General features: G+C 37.3%; 1 protein-coding gene and 1 long non-coding RNA gene across 2 annotated transcripts in view; one reads left to right on the top strand and one right to left on the bottom strand.

Annotated features, from left to right (window-relative positions):
• GUCY1A2 (guanylate cyclase 1 soluble subunit alpha 2) overlaps positions 1-21,510 on the bottom strand; it is a 325,706-nt gene that overhangs the window by 97,048 nt on the left and 207,148 nt on the right. Inside the window, exon 6 of the mRNA XM_032285701.1 lies at positions 3,193-3,336. Coding sequence (XP_032141592.1) covers positions 3,193-3,336 — 144 coding nt within the window. The remainder of the gene's footprint in view (positions 1-3,192; positions 3,337-21,510) is intronic.
• Positions 275-8,770, top strand: LOC116556370. The gene is made up of 3 exons (XR_004270966.1): positions 275-533; positions 4,252-4,261; positions 8,761-8,770. It is a non-coding gene; the product is annotated as an uncharacterized LOC116556370 (long non-coding RNA).

Here is a 21,510-nt window from a genome sequence, read left to right as displayed (position 1 = left end):
GTTGGATATTTGAATTAGGTACAGTTAGAGACTATTATTAAAACTATTCCTGTCCCTTTTTCGGCCATCACCTAAGCGGGAGCTGCCAAAATGAAGTTCAATCCCTTTGTGACTTCCGACCGAAGCAAGAATCACAAAAGGCATTTCAATGCACCTTCCCACATTCGCAGGAAGATTATGTCCTCCCCTCTTTCCAAAGAGCTGAGACAGAAGTACAACATGCGATCCATGCCCATCTGAAAGGATGATGGTACAAGTTCAGGTGGTACAAGGACACTATAACGATCAGCAGATTGGCAAAGTAGTCCAGGTTTACAGGAAGAAATACGTAATCTACATTGAATGGGTGCGGCGGGAAAAGGCTAATGGCACAACTGTCCATGTAGGCATTCACCCCAGCAAGGTGGTTATCACTAGACTAAAACTGGACAAAGACAGCAAAAAGATCCTTGAACGGAAAGCCAAATCTCACTAAGTAGGAAAGGAAAAGGGCAAATACAAGGAAGAAACAATTGAGAAGATGCAGGAATAAAGTAATCTTATATATGAGCTTTGATTAAAACTTGAAACGAGAAAAAAAAAAAAAACTATTCCTGTGAATAACCTTGTGTGTGACTTTTGCCATACATGCCAAATACTTCCCTCCTACATGTGTAAACATCTGGGAGAGGAAATGCTGGATTGTAGGATATGCAAAAGTTAAATTTTACCATCTAATGCCAAGTAAATTGTACCACTTATACTTCCACTAGCTATGTGTGAGATTTCCTGCTGCTCCAGATCCTCACCAACAGTGGCACTGTCAGACTTTCGAAGTTGTGTCAAACTAGTCAACAGAAATGCTAGATGACAGTGTTGTAAATTTATATTAATTTGATTACTGACAAGGTTAACTAGATACTTACTGATTACATGTGTTACAAAAAATATTCTCCTAGTTTGTGGTTGTTATTTTTTAGTTATTCTTAACTAAACAGGAAGGTTTTAATTTTAATGTTCTAAACTTTTATGATTTGCAAATTTTTGACCTGGAGTTGACAAAAAAATCCTTCCCTACTTGTCAAAATTTTCTAATGACAAATTTAAAGTTTTATAATATGAATCTTTACATTTACCTCCCCCCACCGAGAACTGATTTATATGCAGATTCATAAAGTAAAATACCAATTTCAATTAGTTTTCCTCACGAATAGCCAATAGTCCCCCAGCCATTTACTGAATAACTTGTCCTTTTCAGATGGATCGATGTCACTTTTATAATTTATCAAGTACTCTTTTTCTCTGATGCCCTGCAGTCTCATTAAGATGGGTTTAGTTTTGGATTCCTATGGCTTAACTTTCACAGAATTCTTTAAATTACTCTGTCTAGGTACTGACTGATATCTTTTAATAGTTCCTGAAAATAATTATCTTTTTTGCATTCACTCTATTTGGAACCTCAGTTGAATATATATTACATCTTTCCACTCTCTCCACCCTGTCTCCCACATATTTTACATTTTATATTCTCTTATTCATATTTCCCCATGTTTAAATATCTGAACTTCAGTATTGATAATTTCTTCAGTTCTTTTAATGAAGTTAAGAAGTTCTGTTAAACTTACCCACTTTGTTCTCTCTTTTTTTCTAAAGTGTTACCTTGATTGCTTAGAAATTCTCTGGTTCTTTCCCAAATCTTGTCCACTTCTGACAGTTTTCAGCTTCTCTTTTATTTCTTATAGTTACGTTAAACATTGTGATTTTAATCCTGTGTATGATAAGCTTGATGTCTGAAAACATTCCAGATCTTTCTTATCTATAATTTCCCCCAGTTCTTCCCCCTAGTACTTTGTTTTCGTGTGTGTGTGTCTGTGTGTGTGACTTTTTTTAGTACTATGTTATTACCAGTTTTAATAACCTTTATCTTCCAGGCGGGTCAAGTGTAAAAATCCATACTATAAAACTATAGATTTATCATTAGAAAATTTTGACTTAAGTAGGAAAGGATTTTTTTTGTGAACTAGTCAGGTCAAAAGTTTACAAATTATAAAAGATATAAATATGTATCATTTAAAACATTAAATTAAACCTTCCAGCTTATCAAGAAAAAAATAAAAGTATAACCACAAACTAGGACCATATTTTTTAAAACACATAAAATCTGTGGAGTTTATTTGAAAATAGGATTGAAGTTGACATCTTCTAGGGGGAATAGTACTTCCTAGTTTCCCTCTATCATTGCTAATAACAGGGCTCTTAAGTTAAATTTACCAATTAGGGTTTTTTTTTTAAATCTACACACATAGTATAATTGGCATGTGTCTCTTGCCTATGCATTCAGCAAAGTGCCTAACAGTTTTTAAAAAATATTTTTTAACATCTTTAACCCAATATTATCATAATTTTAATCAGATTGTTCAGGGTCCGCAATCTGCTATAATACCAGAACTAGAACGGTACTCACATTTTTGGCCATTTTTTTCCCATGTGTTTTCTTAACTCTTAGATGGTGAGTTGTTATAAAAGGGTGGACCTGAATTCAAGTTTACTTCCCCAAATATAAGATTTCTGGTTTCAAAGTAATGACACTTCTGGGATCCATCATTGGGCTTTAGCAGAAATAAAATAGATGACCTCACTCATTCCCAGAGGTAAACCTCAGATTGCAGAAGACTATCAGAATCAAAAGTACAACACATCAGGAGCTGGACTTTCCACCGTTTTAAAGTTTTTACAGTTATTAGGCTGCAACCTTCAACTCTGTCACAAGAAAAACTGCAGAAGTAACCCTGAGGTCTGAAATTTCACAAGGAAAACCTGTATACTACTTACAGGAAGTTGTGTAGGTCCTCCATTTTCTTCATTTTTTGTGTGTTTTACTTCTTGGATTACCTTTAAAACTTCGAATCTCACCATCATTCTTGCTTGAATTTGGTGACCTGGTCACTGGCAGTAATCCTTGGGTCCAATCTTTTAGCTCTTTCTTTCCTCCACACGTAATTTGCCTTCCACAAAACTTTTCCTATCTTGGACCATATTCCATTTGTTCTTTTCCTCGATTTATAGAGTTATCTCTAGTCATCCCTTGTCCTCCTTAGGCACCCAACTTGTCTAGATCTATAAATTATCAAAAGTAGGACTTGGAATGGAATTACTTGCCTCCTCCAGTTAATGGTGCACTTACTACTCAAACCAGATTGTTGGGAGGGTTACCTGAATCGGTCTTCCATCAGGTGTCAGCACTTCTTCTGAAAGTTCCATCATCTTCAAGGCCATCAGAGCAATGGGTTTGGCATGGCAGAGGCTTTTTCTGTGGAGTCCTGCTGCAACACAGTAGGCATCACCTATTGTTTCCACCTGTAGCAATCACAAATAAAATGCAAATGTATGATAATGAACCCGAAGAGAAACGATTAGATATCAGCAATCACAAATGTTGCTGAAAAACATGTCAGCAAAACATCAATAAATTAAGCAATTAGACAACTGTGTATAATTACAGCAGAGTTTGCAAACAGCCACAAATACTGACATCTCACTCCAGGGCTGTTCATTAATGTTATCACCAGAGATGATCACTGAAATTAGGAACAACTGAAATATAAAATAATTATCCCCCACAAAAATAGAACTGTCAGTATTTTTCCTAGATCACTTCCAAATAATCGCCTTTTGCAGAGCCATTCCTTCATCTCCTTCCAATTTCCAAGTAGTCTTTTGGAAAGTATTTTTTCCCCAATTTTTTCATCTGAAGAAAATTGTTTCAAACTTTTAGATGTATCTGTAATTTTTGGTCACATATGTTCTTTCTTACTCTTAAAAATTGTAATGCGTAACGTTTCTTAAATATTCAGACTCCATGTGTCAACTACTTTATGTACATTGTCCCGTTTTATCTTCACAAATATCATGCATGAAAGAAACAAGTATTGGGCCAGGCATGGCGGCTCATGCCTGTAATCCCAGCACTTTGGGAGACCGAAGATCATGAGGTCAGGACGTCGAGAGCATCCTGGCCAACATGCTGAAACCCCATCTCTACTAAAAATACAGAAATTAGCTGGCCATGGGGGTGCATTTGTAGTCCAGCTACTCAGGAGGCTGAGTCAGGAGAATCACTTGAACCCAGGAGGTGGAGGATGCAGTGAGCCCAGATCACACCACTGCACTCCAGCCTGGAACAGAGCAAAATTCCATCTCAAAAAAAAAAAAAAAAGAAAGAAAAGAAAAAAGAAACAAGTATTAGTGATATTTGAAAGATGAAAAATTGAGGTGCAGAGACGTATTCATAACCATATATGTGAGACTTAAGAGGTACTATAGGGGTCTTTCTAGACCCTCTTCTAATTCTATTGTCAACATCCATTCTGAATGCCCATTGCCATTAAAAAATATTTTAAATATTTGCCACAGGTTAAAACTCCAGAATTTCCAAAGCATAGAACATGGGATAAAGTTCTACTATTTCAGAGAGAAGTTCTCTAATTATTCACGATAGAGATGGTGGTACTAATGGCAAAAATGCAATTACTTTTACACCAACCTAATAAAATCCTCAATAGTTTTAATATTATTAATTAGGCTGAAGTGATGAAACATTATACTAAATGCACAATTTCAATGTCACTTTTTCTGTAGTGTGCTCCATGTTCCTTCCATTCATTTCTATCAGATAATTTATCAAAGAACTAATTCTTTCTTTATTCTGTTTCAACAGCACTTCCACATCTCTCTGCTTTAACATTCAGCACAGGCTATAATCAATATGTATCTATATAAAATCAATACATATCCCTGGCTATGATATGAGCTTTTCAGAAATGGGACCATGGTTGTTTTTTTTTTTTTATCTCTGTATTCATAGAGCATAGCATAGTGTCTATAACATAGCTATTTAATAAATATCTAATGTTTATTGAATATCTGCTAAATGAGTAAGTTAACCATGTTAACCATAATTACAATAAGTAATTTTAACTGTTTGCTTATTTTCATCATTCATTTTATGAGCACCATCTAGATCTGTGTGCTATGTAGATCTGTATAGGAAAAATATGCATCAGTAATAGAGATGATTCCAGCATAGCTATACCAAGACTTAGAAAATAGTCTATTATTTTTTTAATATCAAAATTTAATATCAAAAATTAAATTTCCATGGAGAAGCATTCTAACACTATGGTATTAAAAAGATACACTGCATGAAATTATATGAACACTAATTTAGGGAACATTGTGAGAACACTTAAGAAGCTCATGGGACCAACACTGCAAAACTTATCACTTGATCATCAGGAAATATTCATAAAAACTGATTCAAATACTCCTAGATCTATCGTTATATTCAAAAATTTCACTTTAAGACTTGTTTTCTGATGCCAGAAAAATGATAACAAAATTATACTGTAAGAGTAGAAAGACAGTGCAATATAAGTTGGCAAAGCTTTTATTCCAAAGACTAAAATATGCTTCCTGGAAATAATGCTCACTAAGGAAGATACCCATCAAAGAATAAACATTTAAAATGTGGCTATTTAACAATTTTACCCTAATAAGACAATGTTCTTTGCTAATCCTCACATTATCCCACACTTTCATATTTGTATACACTTTAAAATTCTATGATGCTATTAGCTATGTACTTGGAAATTTATTTCTTTTCAGATACCAGAACATTTTCTACTAATATATATATATATATACACACACACACACACACACATGCACACACATACTAAATACATATATTTAGTTTCCAAATATTAGAAATAATAGGACCAAAGAGCTGGGAAAGACAGACATCAAAAAAGCGGTGACACATATTAGGAAGTGATTATTCATCAATACCCAACATATAGAAACTTAAAAAATGTTTTCATGGGCTAGGTTAGATTATGATACAGTAACAATATAACCTCCAAATCTTAATGCACTAAGTAAGCAAAAGTCTATTTCTCATTCATTCTACATATCACTTTGGGTTAAGGAATTGGGGTGGAGGACATAAACTCTGTGCCACAACTCTTCTCTTCAGGAACAATGCTATTAGAACCTTCACATCTGGAACTAGTTGCCACAGCAGAAGAAAAGAGGTTCTGATTAATTGTACAGGAGCTCTTAAAGCTTCCTCCGAGATGTGACATATATATCTTCTTTTTGTGATTCATTGACCAGAGCAAGTTGCATGGCTATGCTTAACGCACAGAGAATGGGAAATGGCAGACTACCTTGTGCCCAGAAAAGAATAGTCAGAAATACAGAAATATTTAGTAAATAGCATTGATGAAGACATGAATGAAGAAACAATCACTTACACATTCTCTAATATCAAAATGTCTGGAAAGTTTGAGAGATTCACATATACATTAAGTAAAGTCTAAGTAATATATATCTGTGATTTTTTTTCTTTCCAGATATATTCGGCACCTTAAGAATTTTGGCAGAAACACAACTGTCATAATGCAGCTTTCCATGAATGCTCCATTTTTCTCTCTTCTCCCTTCAAGGCAGCTCTATATAAGTTTAGCAAAATTAAATATATGTGGAAATGTTACTGGATTCCTTTGAAGTAATTAGTGGGTTTTGCTTCAAAAGGAGCAGGAAAAGTGAAAGTGGTATACATCAATTCCATTGCTCCTGAGTTTATTTCCTTGAGCCAAACCAAAATGAAACAAGTGGACACTGTAAACAGACTGCAAACAAAAAATGTCCAAAGAGTTGACTTTGTTCTGGATTCTTTTATAATTGCCTCAGTGTTTTTATATAGTTTTAAACACAACAGACACAGTTGAAAATAGTGCATTTCATTTATTTTCACCATCTCCCACCTGTTCATGAATGGCATTGGATAAGAATAAAGATGGCTAAACTAAGCATCGAGATGGGAAAAAGATAATACTTATGTAAATGTCTGAAAAACTTACATTATTTTCTGAACACAGAAGAGGAGGTTTGAGTACTAAAAATACGTACAACTGCTGCCTTACATATTACTATAGCTGCTTTTATAAAACTTTAAAGAATTTGCCTATCTCAGTTTATCTTTTCTCAAAACTTTAGGATCTAAATCCTCACATCATTCCAGAACAGAAATAAAGGTGGTGTAAATAAATTTATCAGAGCTACGCATTCACCTTTTGTGTGTGTGTGTGTGTGTGTGTGTGTGTGTGTGGCAGGGTCTTACTCTGTCACCCAGACTGGAGTACAATAGCATGATCTGGGCTCACTGCAACTTCTCCATCCAAGGCTCAAGCAGTCCTCCCACCTAGACTCCCAAGTAGCTTGGACTACAGGTGCATGCCACCATGCCTGGCTAATTTTTTTTTTTTTAATTTTTGTAGAGACAGGGTTTCGCATCTTGCCCAGGCTAGTCTCGAATACCTGGGCTCAAGAGATCTGCCCACCTCAGCCTCCCAAAGTGCTGGGATTACAGGCATAAGCCACTGCACCCATCCCATTTACCTCGTTTGTTTATTTTAGTTTTAGATAATTTTAAAGAATTTATTTTAGCTCCTAATAGAATTTCATTTTCATACCATTTTTCTCCTTGCCCTCTAGGCTAATACTCAAGAAATATCTGGGAATTTCTTGGATATTTGGTCACAAATGGAAAAAGGAGTGGGGGTAGGGGGGTCAGTATTGAGGATAAGATTAGCCAAAAAGAATAATGTACACAGGCAACTAACCATCCCTGTTCCATGGGACTCACGGCCACCTCAGTCCTTCAATCACATAGTCCTAGTTCTGTCCTTCTTTGAATTTTCTATGGGGCATAAGAGCAGAGGGTCAGAGAACTCTGGTAGTCTATCTTACTGAACACTGGGGATCTATCTTCCCCAGACTCAGTCAAGAGAAGCAGCACATTAGAAAGTTTGCTTTCTAGACATTTTGTACTCTGGGGCACTCCAGTGCCTTAAAAAGAGAAAGGGAAGGAGAGAAGAGAGATTGGAATGAGATGTAGGCAGACAGATGTAGACAAAACTTAAAGATGAGAAACACTTTCTTTTCCCTCCTGGTATCTCACAGAGCACTGGGACACCTGATCATGCTCACTGGGTGAAAGGGGGCTGGTAAATGTCCCATATTCTTCATGGGCTTATTGGCTGTGGCCAAGAATGCCTGGTTCTTAGAAAGAATGCGTATTTCCCTTGCTGAGAGAACTGGGCCACACCTGCCCGCCCAGTCACCTGATATTTGGTGTGGTTCCTAAGTGACAGGGAGGAGGGCACAGTAGAAGGTTTCTCCAGTGGTTGGCTGACAGTCTGAGTCCACGAGCAGTTGTGGAAGTCCTTGTTGACTAGAAACTGAACAATGAGGTCAGTGGCGCTCTGCACAAGAATATTCAAAAGGCCGTCCAGGACACACACACACACACACACAGCCCGCCCAGGCCTTCATGGATATTTACTAGTAAAAGAAGAGCAGGAAAAACTATCTTCTAGATTAAGAGGCCCTCTACTTTTTGTACTTCACCTCAGACACACAGCAATTTGCCACTGTTTATGTCCCTGTTTTGCCAAATAGTAGGGTGGCTGAAATGAACTCCTAACTAGAGATGAAAATCTATGTGATTGTGGTCAAGCAAAAGTATTAGGTCCATGGAATGCCCACGGGACATACCCAAAGATAAACAGCTTGCCACCAGCCTTGCACTCAGCCTTTTGTTGTTCTTGAGGTTGAGGTTCTTAAAGATACACTGACCCTCTTTGAAGAAAATTCATAAAGATCTACATCAAAAAGAGACAGGAAGGCCCTGACACAGACAAGGGTTCCACCATGTAGATGAAAGAATGCAGTTTTCATCATTTTCCTGCCTGAGACAAAGTGATGGCCATGTTCATAAAAGCCACATTCTTGAAGCTGGGAGCACTAAAAATCCGGAGAAGCCAAGATGCAAGCGGTCAGCACATCGACATCGCTGTTGGCCAAGCACAGGTCCAACAAGAGATGGCAGATGATCTGGAGCAGGGGCAACTTCTGAAAGTAGGAGTCAGCTACACTGATACCAAAACAGCCCGAGTATCTCCATGGATTGTCCTGCTGAAGGTAACCTGGCTTTTCCTCCACATAACAGTTGGTATTTCAGGAGCTGGGCCAGAGATCCCTTTAAAAATAACAGCAATCTTATCAGGTTCTGGAAGGCTACAGTCTGAAGACCAGGTGAAGAACTGACAGGTGATATCCTGATCCTATAGGAATGGGACATGGGATCCTTGCCATGTAACTGGAATGAAAGGGAATGCCACTTGTCCAGAGGATCTGACCCTGTATTCTTTAATGATTACTTTGTTTGTGAAATAAAGGTTTGTTCAAAAACAGAATCTGAACATGTAGCATGTCCTTAGATGTCTAAACTCTTTGTACCTCTTAATTTAGATGATCCTCAGCAAATCTGCATCTTGGCCCCTATGCATGACCTTTGGGTGGGGGTGGTTTCAAAAGGTGGCATCCCAGAAGGTGAGTATGTGTCTATTTTGTTTGATGAATCTGTGGTCTCCTCTGAGTGTCACCATATCCACCCAAATGTGGGCTCCAGCTGGAGGAAGGCCCTGTTAGCCTGTGCACATACTGTCTCCAGCTGCAGCCTTCAGAAAGTCCTTGGCATTTATGGGCCAGGATTTTGCCTTCTCCTTCATCTCTGTCACTTTATTTTCCTTCATCATTTCCTCTCTTCTCTACATGGAAATCACTTCATCAACTCTTCTTCAACCTACATTTCTTCCTCCTCCAGCATCTCTCCACCTTCTTTTCACTCACCACCTCCTCAACTTTCCTCACCTCTCCTGCTGGTATTGAGAAAATGGCACACTCCTCAGTTATCATTGTTTTAGCCAACTCACCATACCAGCTATTGCCTGAGTCCCAGTCCCAGCCACAGCCCTGTAGGATATTCTCCCAGTACTTACGCAGGTTGGGAGGCTACTCCTTCCTGAAAGCAGGATGCTCACCAGGCCCAGTGGAGCCAGTAGAAAACTAAATCATCATAGGGGATGACTGCGGGGTACCTGAAAACTGCCATACCTCTGTCACCCTAGCTCTACAGGAGGGGGTGCCCCTGGTCCCAAGTTGCTGGGATCAGAGCAAGAGATAAACAAAACTGCGTAATAAGAGGCTCCACTTCCCATAGGGAACAAAGAAGCAGCCTCTACCTCTTTGGCAGCTGGGCATAAGCATACGCATTTTAATTAGACATTATAATGTGAATCTACTGCAACAGTTTAATTTTATTCTTCCCCATAAATGTGATTACCAAAAAGCAAAATGATTAGAATGTTCTTTTTCGTTTCTGTAAGTAATCTTGTAGTCATTAAATATTAACATCTACATTATATGATCTTATTTTATGATGCTAAAGGTTAATATTCTAGCAATAATTTTGTATATTATTGAGATTTATGCTACAGAGGCTGGAGCTCCATACTTGTCATCCATGTGAAGTCATGGGTAATATCTGTAAAACTAAGGAGTGATAAAAAGTCATTAAAGTAACCTTGTAATACCTCTAACTTTCTATGGGCTTACTATCTGTCATGTGAAGTAGTGAAAGTCCTCAGTTGGCATTGCCATTAACCTACACTGGCACTTCAGAGAGAAGAATCTGTGTACATAGGTGTCCACTCCTTGCATAGGCTCAGGAAAATAAAAGGTCACCTGTTCCTAAAGCCCACCATTATTTTTAGATGTGGGCAGCTTTTTTCTCCACTACAGCTTTAAATTCAAAGCTGATTATTATCAGAGACCCTAAGAGAGAGGATGGATTAAAACTAGGCTTTTTTACTCTTTCAAAATGCCCCCTGAAAGCCTCATGGATGCATATATTACTTTTAAAGGAGAAGATGCAAAAAGAAAAGAAAAACTATTTCCACTTCACTGAGTACACAATTCTTTCAGGGTACATCCCAAACAAAACTGCAAACTAGGCATAGTCTATCTCAGGACTCAGCCCGCAGTATTTTCAAGTTTTCTTTCCCAGTTTCTGGATCTGTAATTTTCTTTCTTTTTGTTTGGCAAGGGGAGAATCTGTAACTTTCTTACAACCATATCTGATGGACAAATTTCTATCACTCTCACAGTATGTATCGTGTGTGTGTGTGTGTGCGTGCGTGTGTGTGTGCGTGCGTGTGGGTGTGTGAAGCCTGTTTGTGTGTGTGTGTGTGTGTGTGTGTGTGTGTGTGTGTGTGTGTGTGTGTGTATTTCCTCTCCCCCTACTAGATATTAACTTTATATCCCGGGACCTGAGTGCAGTTATCAGGATGCACATATGAGTTCAATTAGATGCTTTAAATTACATCCAATTTCTACATTTAGGGGTCAGAACTGGCCCTTAACAAAGTTTTCAATTGCAAAATTCAGGACAACCTGCTTAAGAATCACCAATAGGGTATTTGTTAAAAGTTAGATTCCCAGGATCCACTTGATTTACTGAATCAAAAAATGGATATGAGGCCCAGCTATCTGCATTCGCAAGCTCCAGTTGTTTAATGATTCCCAAGGTCTGAAGATTTCTGTATATGAAGTGAGTTAAAAATAGTACAATATTCACCCAGATATTCACCTTTTTTTAAAGAGCAGTGGCTTTCAGAAAGGAGAAAAGCCATTCTAACCTGACCCCAGTTAGTCCCATGTACTCATTTTCTGTCTTCCACTCTATCCATAGGGATAATAAACTTTTCCAGATATTTCCTTGTTTGTTGCAAGTGCAGACCACAACGACCAGTCCAAATGTGCATATGCACACGCACACAACACACGCTGAAAATCATCTGGCACAGTAGGCATTCAATGATCCAAAGAAAGTTTGTTGAGCTCAGTTAAACACACCCAAGCTCATTGTACATAATGATTTAGCAATCCAAATGGAAACAAGTTTAACTAAGGATTTTACTGATAAGGATACTTAAAAAAAACAAAACAAAACAAAAAAATACCTCTTCATTCTTTCTTTTAAAAAAAATCTGTCTAATTATACTCATTTGGGTTGATATTTTTGACCCAAATACGGTGCTTTTAAGGATGTCTCTACAGTGCTCAGCTGGTACAGTGTTGAAAAGGAGGTCATGGATATAAATAGAACAGTGATTTGGCCTGGGAACTACTCCCAAATGAAGGAAAATGGATTCCAAATGACTGCCTATCACAGAAAGCTCTCCTCCTGATAAAACTCCCAGTAGACCTTTCAATGTGCATTCCAGTTCCTGCACAAGAATCTCCATTGTGTGGAAAATATTGTTTCTACATCCCAGGCTGTTTGTCATAAAGGATATTGAATACTGAGGCATGTTAGGAAAGAGAAATACATAAAAATATCCAGAAATACATCAAAATTTCATTCTAAATCATTGTTAGATGTGGGTAATTCAAAACTTCTTTCTGATAAACAGTCCTGTAAGATCTTCAACAACAGGGCTCCAGTTTCCCAGGTTCATCCACCTCTACCATTGTAATTTACTCCATGTTCCAATCAGAATGGATAACTCAATGTTCTTTGCAAACTTTCTGTACCTCCCACCACCATATTAATACTCAAAGTTATTGCTCTACCTAGGATTCATCCACTCTAAAATAATATTGAGTCTATTACTTTTCAAGGATCTCTGATTTACCAGAACTTTAAACATACCCTCAGAGAATGGCAAATGTCTGCTATATTTTGAAAAAACACATAAGTGATGCTAAATAATGTTAATTGATGTCACAAAAGTAAATTCTGTGATCCAATTAGCGTATCAGGTGAAAATATTTCATTAAGAATTTGTTTTTTAGGATTTTTGTTTTCCAGTTTCTTTTTTATTAATTTTTTGATTTTTAATTATGGGTACACAATACATATTTATGTTTACATGAGAGATTTTAATAAAAGTGTGAAATGTGTAATAATCACATTAGGGTAAATGGAATATCCATAACCTCAAGCATTTATCCTTTGAGTTACAAACAATCCAATTATTCTCCCTTAGTTATTTTTGAATGTACAATTAAATTATTTTTGACTATTATCATCTTGTTGTGCCAGCAAATACTAGGCCTTATTCATTCTTTCACTTTTTAGTGTCCATTAACTATCCCCACTTCCCCATGACTACCCTACTACCCTTCCTAGTGTCTGGTAACCATCCTTCTGCTGTCTATCTCCATGAATTCAATTGTTTAAATTTTAGTTCCCACAAGTAAGAATGTGGGAAGTTTGTCTTTCTGTGCCTGGCTTGTTTCAGTTAACCTAATGACTTTCAGGTCCATCCATCTTGTTGCAAATGACAGGATCTCATTCTTTTTATGGCTGACTAGTACCCTATTGTGTACATGTGCCGTATTCTCTTCATTCATTCATCTGTTGACGGACACTTAGGTAATTTTCAAATCCTGGCTATTGTGAATAGTACTGTAATAAACATGGGAGTGCAGGTATCTCTTCCATATACTTATTTCCCTTCTTTTGGGCACATACCTAGGAGTAGGATTGCTGGATTGTACGATAGTTCTATTTTCAGTTTTCTGAGGAACCTACAAACTGTTCTCCATACAGGTTGTACTAATTTACATTCCCGTCAACAATGTGCAAGTGTTCCCTTTGCTCCACATTTTCTCCATTATTTGCTACTGCCTGTCTCTTGGATAAAAGCCATTTTAACTGAGGTGAGATACTATCATATTGTAGTTTTGACTTGCATAACTGTTTGCCATTTCTCTTCTTTTAAGAAATATATACTCAGACCTTTTGTTCACTTTAAAATCAGATTATTAGATTTTTTTCCCTATTGAGTTGTTTGTACTCCTTATATATTCTTGTTATTAATCCCTTATCAGATGGGTAATTTGCGATTATTTTCTCCCATTCTGTGGGTTGTGTCTTCACTTTGTTAATTGTTTCCTTTGCTGTACAGAAATTTTTTAACTTAATGTAATCCCATTTGTCCATTTTCACTTTCATTGCCTGTGCTTGTGGGATATTACCCAAGAAATCTTTGCCCACTCCAATGTCCTAGAGAGTTTCCCTAATGTTTTCTTTTAGTGGTTTCATAGTTTGAGGTCTTAGATTTAAGTGTTTAATCCATTTTATTTTGATTTTTTATATGGCAAGACATAGTGGTCTAGTTTCATTCTTCTGCATATGCATATCCAGTTTTCCCAACATCATTTATTGAAAAGACTGTCCTTTCCCAAATGTATGTTCTTGGCACCTTTGTCAAAAATTAGTTAACTGTAGATGTATGGATATATTCTGGGTTCTCTGTTCTGTTCCACTGCTCAATGTGTCTGTCTTTATGCCAGTACCACGTTATTTTGGTTACTACGACTCTGTAGTAAAATTTGAAGTTGGGTAATGTGATTCCTCCAGCTTTGTTCTTTTTGCTGTATAGCTTTAACTATTCTGGGTCTTTTGTGATTCCATATACATTTTAAGATTAAGTTTTATATTTCTGTAAAGCAAGTCATTGGTATTTTGACAGGAACTGTACTAAATCTGTAGTTTGCTTTGGGTACCATGAACATTTTAACAATATTTATTCTTCCAATCCATAAACATGAAGTATATTTCCATTTTTGTGTCTTCTTCAATTTCTTCAATCAATGTTATATAACTTTCATTGTAGAGTTCTTTCACTTATTTGGTCAAGTTTATTCCTAGGTATTTTATTTTATTCCTCTGACAATGTATTTCAAATAGCTTGTCTTCAGGCTCACTAATTCTTTCTTCTGCTTGATCAATTCTACTATTAAAAGGACTCTGATGCATCCTTCAGTATATCACTTGCATTTTTCAACTTGAGAATTTCTGCTTATTTTTAATTATTTCAATTTCCTTGTTAAATATATCTGATAGAATTCTGAATTCCTTCTCTGTGTTATCTTAGATTTCTTAGTTTCCTCAAATCAGCAATTTTGAGTTCTCCGTCTGAAAGGTCCCATATCTCTGTTTCTCCAGGATTAGTCGCTGGTGCTTTATTTAGTTTATTTGGTGAAGTCATGTTTTCATGGATGATCTTGGTGCTAGTTGACGTTCAACTGTGTCTGTTCATGAAGAGTTCAGAATTTATTGCAGTCTTTATAGTTTGGTCTTGTTTATACATGTCCTTACTGGGGAGGATCTCCAGGTATTTGCAAGGACCTGGGTGTTGTGATCTAAGTTCTAGGTCTACTGCCATCTGAATTAGATCTGCATTAGGGGGCACCCCAAGCCCAGTAACGCTGTAGTTTTTGTACGCTCATAGAGGCACCACCTTTGTGGTCTTGGATGAGACCCAGAAGAATTATCTGGATTGCCAGGCAGAGACTCTTATTCCCTCCCTTACTTTCTCCCAAACAACGGGAGTCTCTCTCTCTGTGCTGAGCCACCCGGGGCTTCAGATAGAGGGACACAAACAATGCTGTGGCCACCAATACTGGGACAGTGCTGGGTCAGACCTAAAGCCAACGCAACACTGCTATAACTACAACCTACCTACTGCCTTTGTTTTCGTATGGCCCTTGGGCTTTAAAAGCGGCAGGTGGCAAAGTTAGTCAGGCTTGTGTCCTTGGCTTCGTTGCAGCGAGTTACCCCAAGGCCCAGAGAGGTCCAGAGATGCCATCTGGAGAGCTAAGGATTGAAATAAAAACCTTAGGAGTCTACCTGGTTTTCTGTTCTAGTGTGGTTGAGCTCACCCTGAAACCATGTGAATTGATCAAGCAGAAGAAAGAATTAGTGAGCCTGAAGACAAGCTTAAGTGAATATATTGCTGATATTCACTTAAGGCTCAAGGGCTCTTCAGTCAGCTTGAATGAGTGCTACCAGACCTGGGGCCCATCCTTCAGGGCAACGGGCTGCCCTCTGGCCCAGGCCAGGTCTAGAAATGCTATGCAAGAGCAAGGCCTAGAATCAGGAACCTCAAATGGCCTACTTGTTGCTCTACCTCACTGTGGCCAAGTTGGTACCTAAGGTGTCAGACAAAGGCCCCTTTCCTTTCCCCTCTGCTCTTCTCAACCAGATGGAATTGGTCACTATAGCCATCACAACTAAGACTGCCGAGTCTCACTTGAAGCCAGTGCACCTAGAGTCTTACTCAAGGCCCACAGAATAGGATCTGGGTATCATTTGTGGTTATCCAGGGCCCAAGGTAACTCTTTGGATGATGGGTCCTGCCAAAACTGGATCTTTCCCTTCAATACAGTAGATTCTCTTGTGGTCCATGGTGTGTCTAGAAATGTCTGGGAACTAGTGTCTGGAATGGTGACCTCATGACTCTGACCAGTACACTATCCTGCTGTGGCTGAGCTGGTGTCCAAGATGCAAGACAAAGACCTCTTTACTTTTCCCTCTCCTCTCCTTAAGGGAAAGGAAGAAGTCTCTTTTGGAGATGTAAGTTGCATTGCCTGGGGTTGGGGGAGGGGTGCTGCAAGCACTTCCTTAGCTGCCAAGTTAGTATCTCAGTAACTTGTGTCTCCCACAAGTCCACTGGTTCCAAGCCCACCTCAGCACTAAACTTGCAGTATTTGTGGCCTGGACTGACTCAAGTTTATTTAAGATCCCAGAGCACTTTAGTCTGTAGTGGCAAGGTTTGGCAGAACTCAAGTTCTAACCACTGGCATGGGTGATTCCCCTCTGCCTATAGCTGGTCTAAATGCTCACTCTGTGTGAGGGTGTCAGCTGAGTTCAGCCCGGTTTTGCTTTCTGCTGTGACAGGACAGCACTGAGTTCAATGCAAAGTCTCACAATCACTGCAGTCCCCTCTCAAGTGCACAAATTTCTCCATGCTTTGCAGCTCCTGCAGGTGAAATTGCGAAGGTGTAGTGTCAACAGTTGAGGACTGTCTTTCCCATATTCTCTTGAGTGCCTCTTTGAGCGATATGAAGTTTAAATTGGATACTGTGAGTATTCATCTGATTTTGCTTCATATGAAGGTATTTGTGTGTGTGAGTGTGCGCGTGCGTGCGCGCACGCACGTGCAGATGGTTGTTCAGTTTGGTGTCTCTAAGAAGGAGACAATCAGTGGGACCTTCTAATCTGCCATCTTGCTCCACCCCTCAAAATTCATTTTTTAAAGAAGACAATCTTAGCCCATAAATTCTATGATTTTTATGTATCCATGGATTTACTATCTTTTATCCCCTCAGAATAAGTACAGATTTACAAAAAAGCCTCCCCTAGTCCCTCTTCCAGAAGTCAAATTTGTCACATGCTTCCAAGTTCACTTCTTATACCATATCTTTTCTGAAAGGATCCCCAGTCCTCAGTAAAATAATATATTTGATTCCTTTAGAACACCAATAAAATTTGGTTTTATATATCTTATACTGAACTCATTTATATCAGTTCCTACCAAAACTATTCCAAAAAATTGAGGGACTCCTCCTAACTCATTCAATGAGGCCAGCATCATCCTGATACAAAAACCTGGCAGAAATACAAGAAAAAGAAGAAACTTAGGGCCGATATCCTGATGAACACTGATTCAAAAATCCTCTATAAAATATTGGCAAACTGAATCCAGCAACAAATGAAAAACCTTACCCACTGTTGGCTCACACCTGTAATCCAAGTACTTTGGGGGGCTGAGGCTGGTCGATCACAAGGTCAGGAGTTCGAGACCAGCCTAGCCAACACAGTGAAACCCTGTCTCTACTAAAAATACAAAAATTAGCTGGGCATGGTGGCAGGTGCCTGCAATCCCAGCTACTCAGGAGGTTGAAGCAGGACAATTGCTTGAACCCAGGAGGCAGAGGTTGCAGTGAGCTGAGATTACCCATTGCACTCCAGCCTGTGCAACAGAGCAAGACTATCTCAAAAAAAAAAAAAAAAAGCCTACCCACTATCATCAAGTAGTCATTATCCCTGGGTTGCAAGGTTGGTTCAACATACACAAATCAATAAATGTGATTCATCACAAAAACAGAACTAAAGATAAAAATCATGTGATTATCTCAATAGATGCAGAAAAAGGCTTTCAATAAAATTCAACATCTATTCATGTTAAAATCTCTCAAAAAATAGGTATTGAACATACCTCAAAATAATAAAAGTCACATATGACAAACCCATAGCCAACATCATACTGAATGGGCAAAAGCTGAAAGCATTCCCTTAAAAACCAGCACAGGACAATGATGCCCTCTCTTCCCTGTCGTATTCAGCATAATATTGAAAAAGAAATTAAGAAAATCCCATTTAAATTAGCAATGAAAAAATAAACCACTTAACATTAATTCAATCAAGGATGTAAACAATCTGTACATTGAAAACTATAATATATTGGTTAGAGAAATTTAAGAAGACACATCAATGGAAAAATATGTGTTCATGGAATGGAAAAATTAATCCTATAAAAATGCCCACAGAACCTGAAGTGATTGCAAATTCAATGCAATCCCTATCAAAATTCCAATGGCCTTTTTCACAGAAACAGAAAAAGTAATCCTAAAATTCATATATAACTACAATAGTCAAAATAATCTTGAGAATAAAGAACAAAGCTGGAGCCTTTGGATTTCCTGATTTCAAAGTAATCACTAAGGAATCATAACGAAAATAGTATGGTGCTGGCGTAAAAAAAAAAAAAAAAAAACCACAAAACTAGTGGAACAGAATGAGATACCAGAACTAAATCTACACAATCTTTTATAAGGGCACCAAGAATACACAATGGAAGAAGGATCTTCTCTTCAATATATTGGTTGGGAAGCTAGATTGGGTTGGAGAAATGAAATTACATCCTTTTCCTACGACATACATAAAAATCCACTCGAAATGGGTTCAAGACACAAATGTAAGTCTCAAAACTGTAAAACTCTTAGCTAAACACTTAAGGACAAAGCTCTGTGACATTGGCCTTAGCAATGAGTTTTTCAGATACACCAACAACACGGTCAACAAAAGCCATAAGCAAGTGGGATTACAGCAAACTAAAAATATTCTGTATAGAAAAAAACAAAAAACTTAACATAATGGAAAAGGTAACCTACAGAAGGGAATAAAATATTTGCAAACCACATGTCTGATGAGAGGTTAATATCCAAAATATTCAAAGAACTCATACAGCTCAATAGCAAAAACACCAAACAGTCTGATCTTAAAATGAACAAAGGACCCGAATAGACATTTTTCAAAACAATACATAAAAATGGCCAACAGGTATATGAAAGGGCTCAAAATTATTAATCATCAGGGAAGTACAAATTAAAGCCACAATGAGATATCACATCACACCTGTTAAATTAACTATTATCAAAAGTCTGAGATAACAATTGCTGGTGAGGGTATGGAGAAAAGGGAACATTTGTACACAGTTTGTGAAGATGTAAATAGGTACAGCCATTATGGAAAACGCTATAAAGGTTCCTAAAAAGTTAAAAGTAAAACTACTATAATTTTCAGCAACCTCATTTCTGGATACATATCCAAAGGAAATGAAATCAGTATGTTGAAGAGATACCTGCACTTCCATGTTCATTGCAGCATTATTCAAAATAGCCAAAATGCAAGATCAACCTGTGTCTATCAGCAGATAAATGAATAAAGAAAATCTGATACACACACTCATACACACACACACACACAGCTATATGTAATGAAATATTATTCAGCCATAATAAAAAACAAAATCCTGCCATTTGTGAATGAATCTGGAGGACATTACACTAAGTGAAATAAGCCAGACACTATATGATCTCACTTACAGTGAGAATTTAAATAACTCTCTGTGTTTCTCATATAAACAGAGAGTAGAATGGTGGTTGTCAAGGGGTGAGGGTGGAAAAACTGAGAAGATGTTAGTCAAATGGCAGAAATTTTCATTTATAAAGTGACTACATTCTGGGGACCTACCAGATGGTAAGCCAACTGCAGTTAATAATACTGTATTTTATACTTGAAATCAGGTAAGAGAGTAGATCTTAAGTGTCCTCACTACACACACACACACACACACACACACACACACAAACACGAAGTGTAATTATATCTAATAGATCAACTATGAATTAATTAGACTGTAATAATCATTACACAATTTATGCATAAACCATCACACTGTAAATCTTAAATGTATACAATTTTTATTTAATTATTAATATAATTCAAAAAAGCTGGATAAACAAATACATAAATACAATAAAACCCAAAATAAAATCCAAATCTAATAAAATAAATAAAACATCTCAATAGTGTTATTACCCAAGGCCTAGATTAGACTACTTAAACACAGTATATGATGACTAATTATTTGTTAAAAATGAAATTAATGAATAAACATATATAAAAAGTTTAGCATGATACCTGGCAAGTATTAGGCATTCAACCAGTCCCTGTCCCTTCTTTCACAGCAAATTCCTCAAGACCTTCTCTCTGATTTTGGTCTTCCTTCATATGAATAACTCCTGATGGAGTCAACTGCTGCTACTGTTGTTTAATTTACAACAATTTCCCACATATATATCTCATTATTATTTTGAATTATGAATAGACAAATTCCAAACAACAATCATTGGCTGAACAAATTTTCTTTGTCAACTGCAACATATATGTGAGACCTATAATATTGCTCCCATTTTATAGATGCAGAAGCTGAACACAGATAAGTTATATGACTTACTCAATTAGGTGACAAAGATATAATTAAAATCAGGTTTTCAGACTTTAATATCCTTTCCCCTACATTTAGCTGTCATTTCACTGTCATAAACAATAACAACAGTCCTCATCTGAGCTCTCTCTGACGGTCAAAGGACCTTATACTAATCAGAGTGCTGAAATATGCCCCATTGGATATGAGGCAGTGAAACTAGTTATAGAATTTAGTAAGGGAAAAAGAGAGAGACACAAAGTTGCCCTTTGATGACAGCATAAAAAGCTATCCAATATTAAACTTTGATTATTATAGGAAAATACAACATGGAAAATTGCTTTGAACAATCTTAAGAACAGCATTATCTTAATAGACAGCTTTCATAGATTCCAATATATTGTACATGTGTACGCTCTCCACCCCCAAAATATACAGCTAGATCAGCAGTCTAACAGGGATTTTGCTTCAGCCTGAAGCAAATTTTTCCAACTCAAAAGTCATGTTACTCATTTCAAAACTTGCAAAATGCATCAAAACTTATAAACATTTATATTCATTTTAACCCAAATTTAAGATGACAGAGTTAAATTCTCATCTTTCCACTTTAAAAGATGCTTGTAAAAATAAACACAAATCATTTAAAACTTGCCATGGATGAATAATTTATTAATAGGTAGGCAACAGCATTGATTTGCAGTGTGAAAACATTTTCCTAGCAAACTACAAACAGCTCCAACACAAAGAATTTAGACTCTTAGAATCTCACAGAATTAGGGACCTACTGGGAATTGTTCCTACCTGCCCCAACAAAAGGTAGTGGCGTATCACCGCTGTGATCAGAGCATATGCTTCAGCCAGTCTGTTTCATTGTTAGGAACACGGATTTTCATAAGGATCTTCTACTGTGCTGAAATTATTCTTTTAACTTTTGCACAAAGATTCTCTTTAACCTCCGGGAGCCAAAGAGAACAAGTATTTATGATGTCTAACACATATT

The sequence above is a fragment of the Sapajus apella genome, unplaced genomic scaffold (genome assembly GCF_009761245.1).
Source record: "Sapajus apella isolate SASKATOON/1434 unplaced genomic scaffold, GSC_monkey_1.0 scaffold16, whole genome shotgun sequence".
NCBI lineage: Eukaryota > Metazoa > Chordata > Mammalia > Primates > Cebidae > Sapajus > Sapajus apella.
Note: the sequence above shows the minus strand (reverse complement) of the source record. Positions and strands in the feature narration are given on the sequence as shown.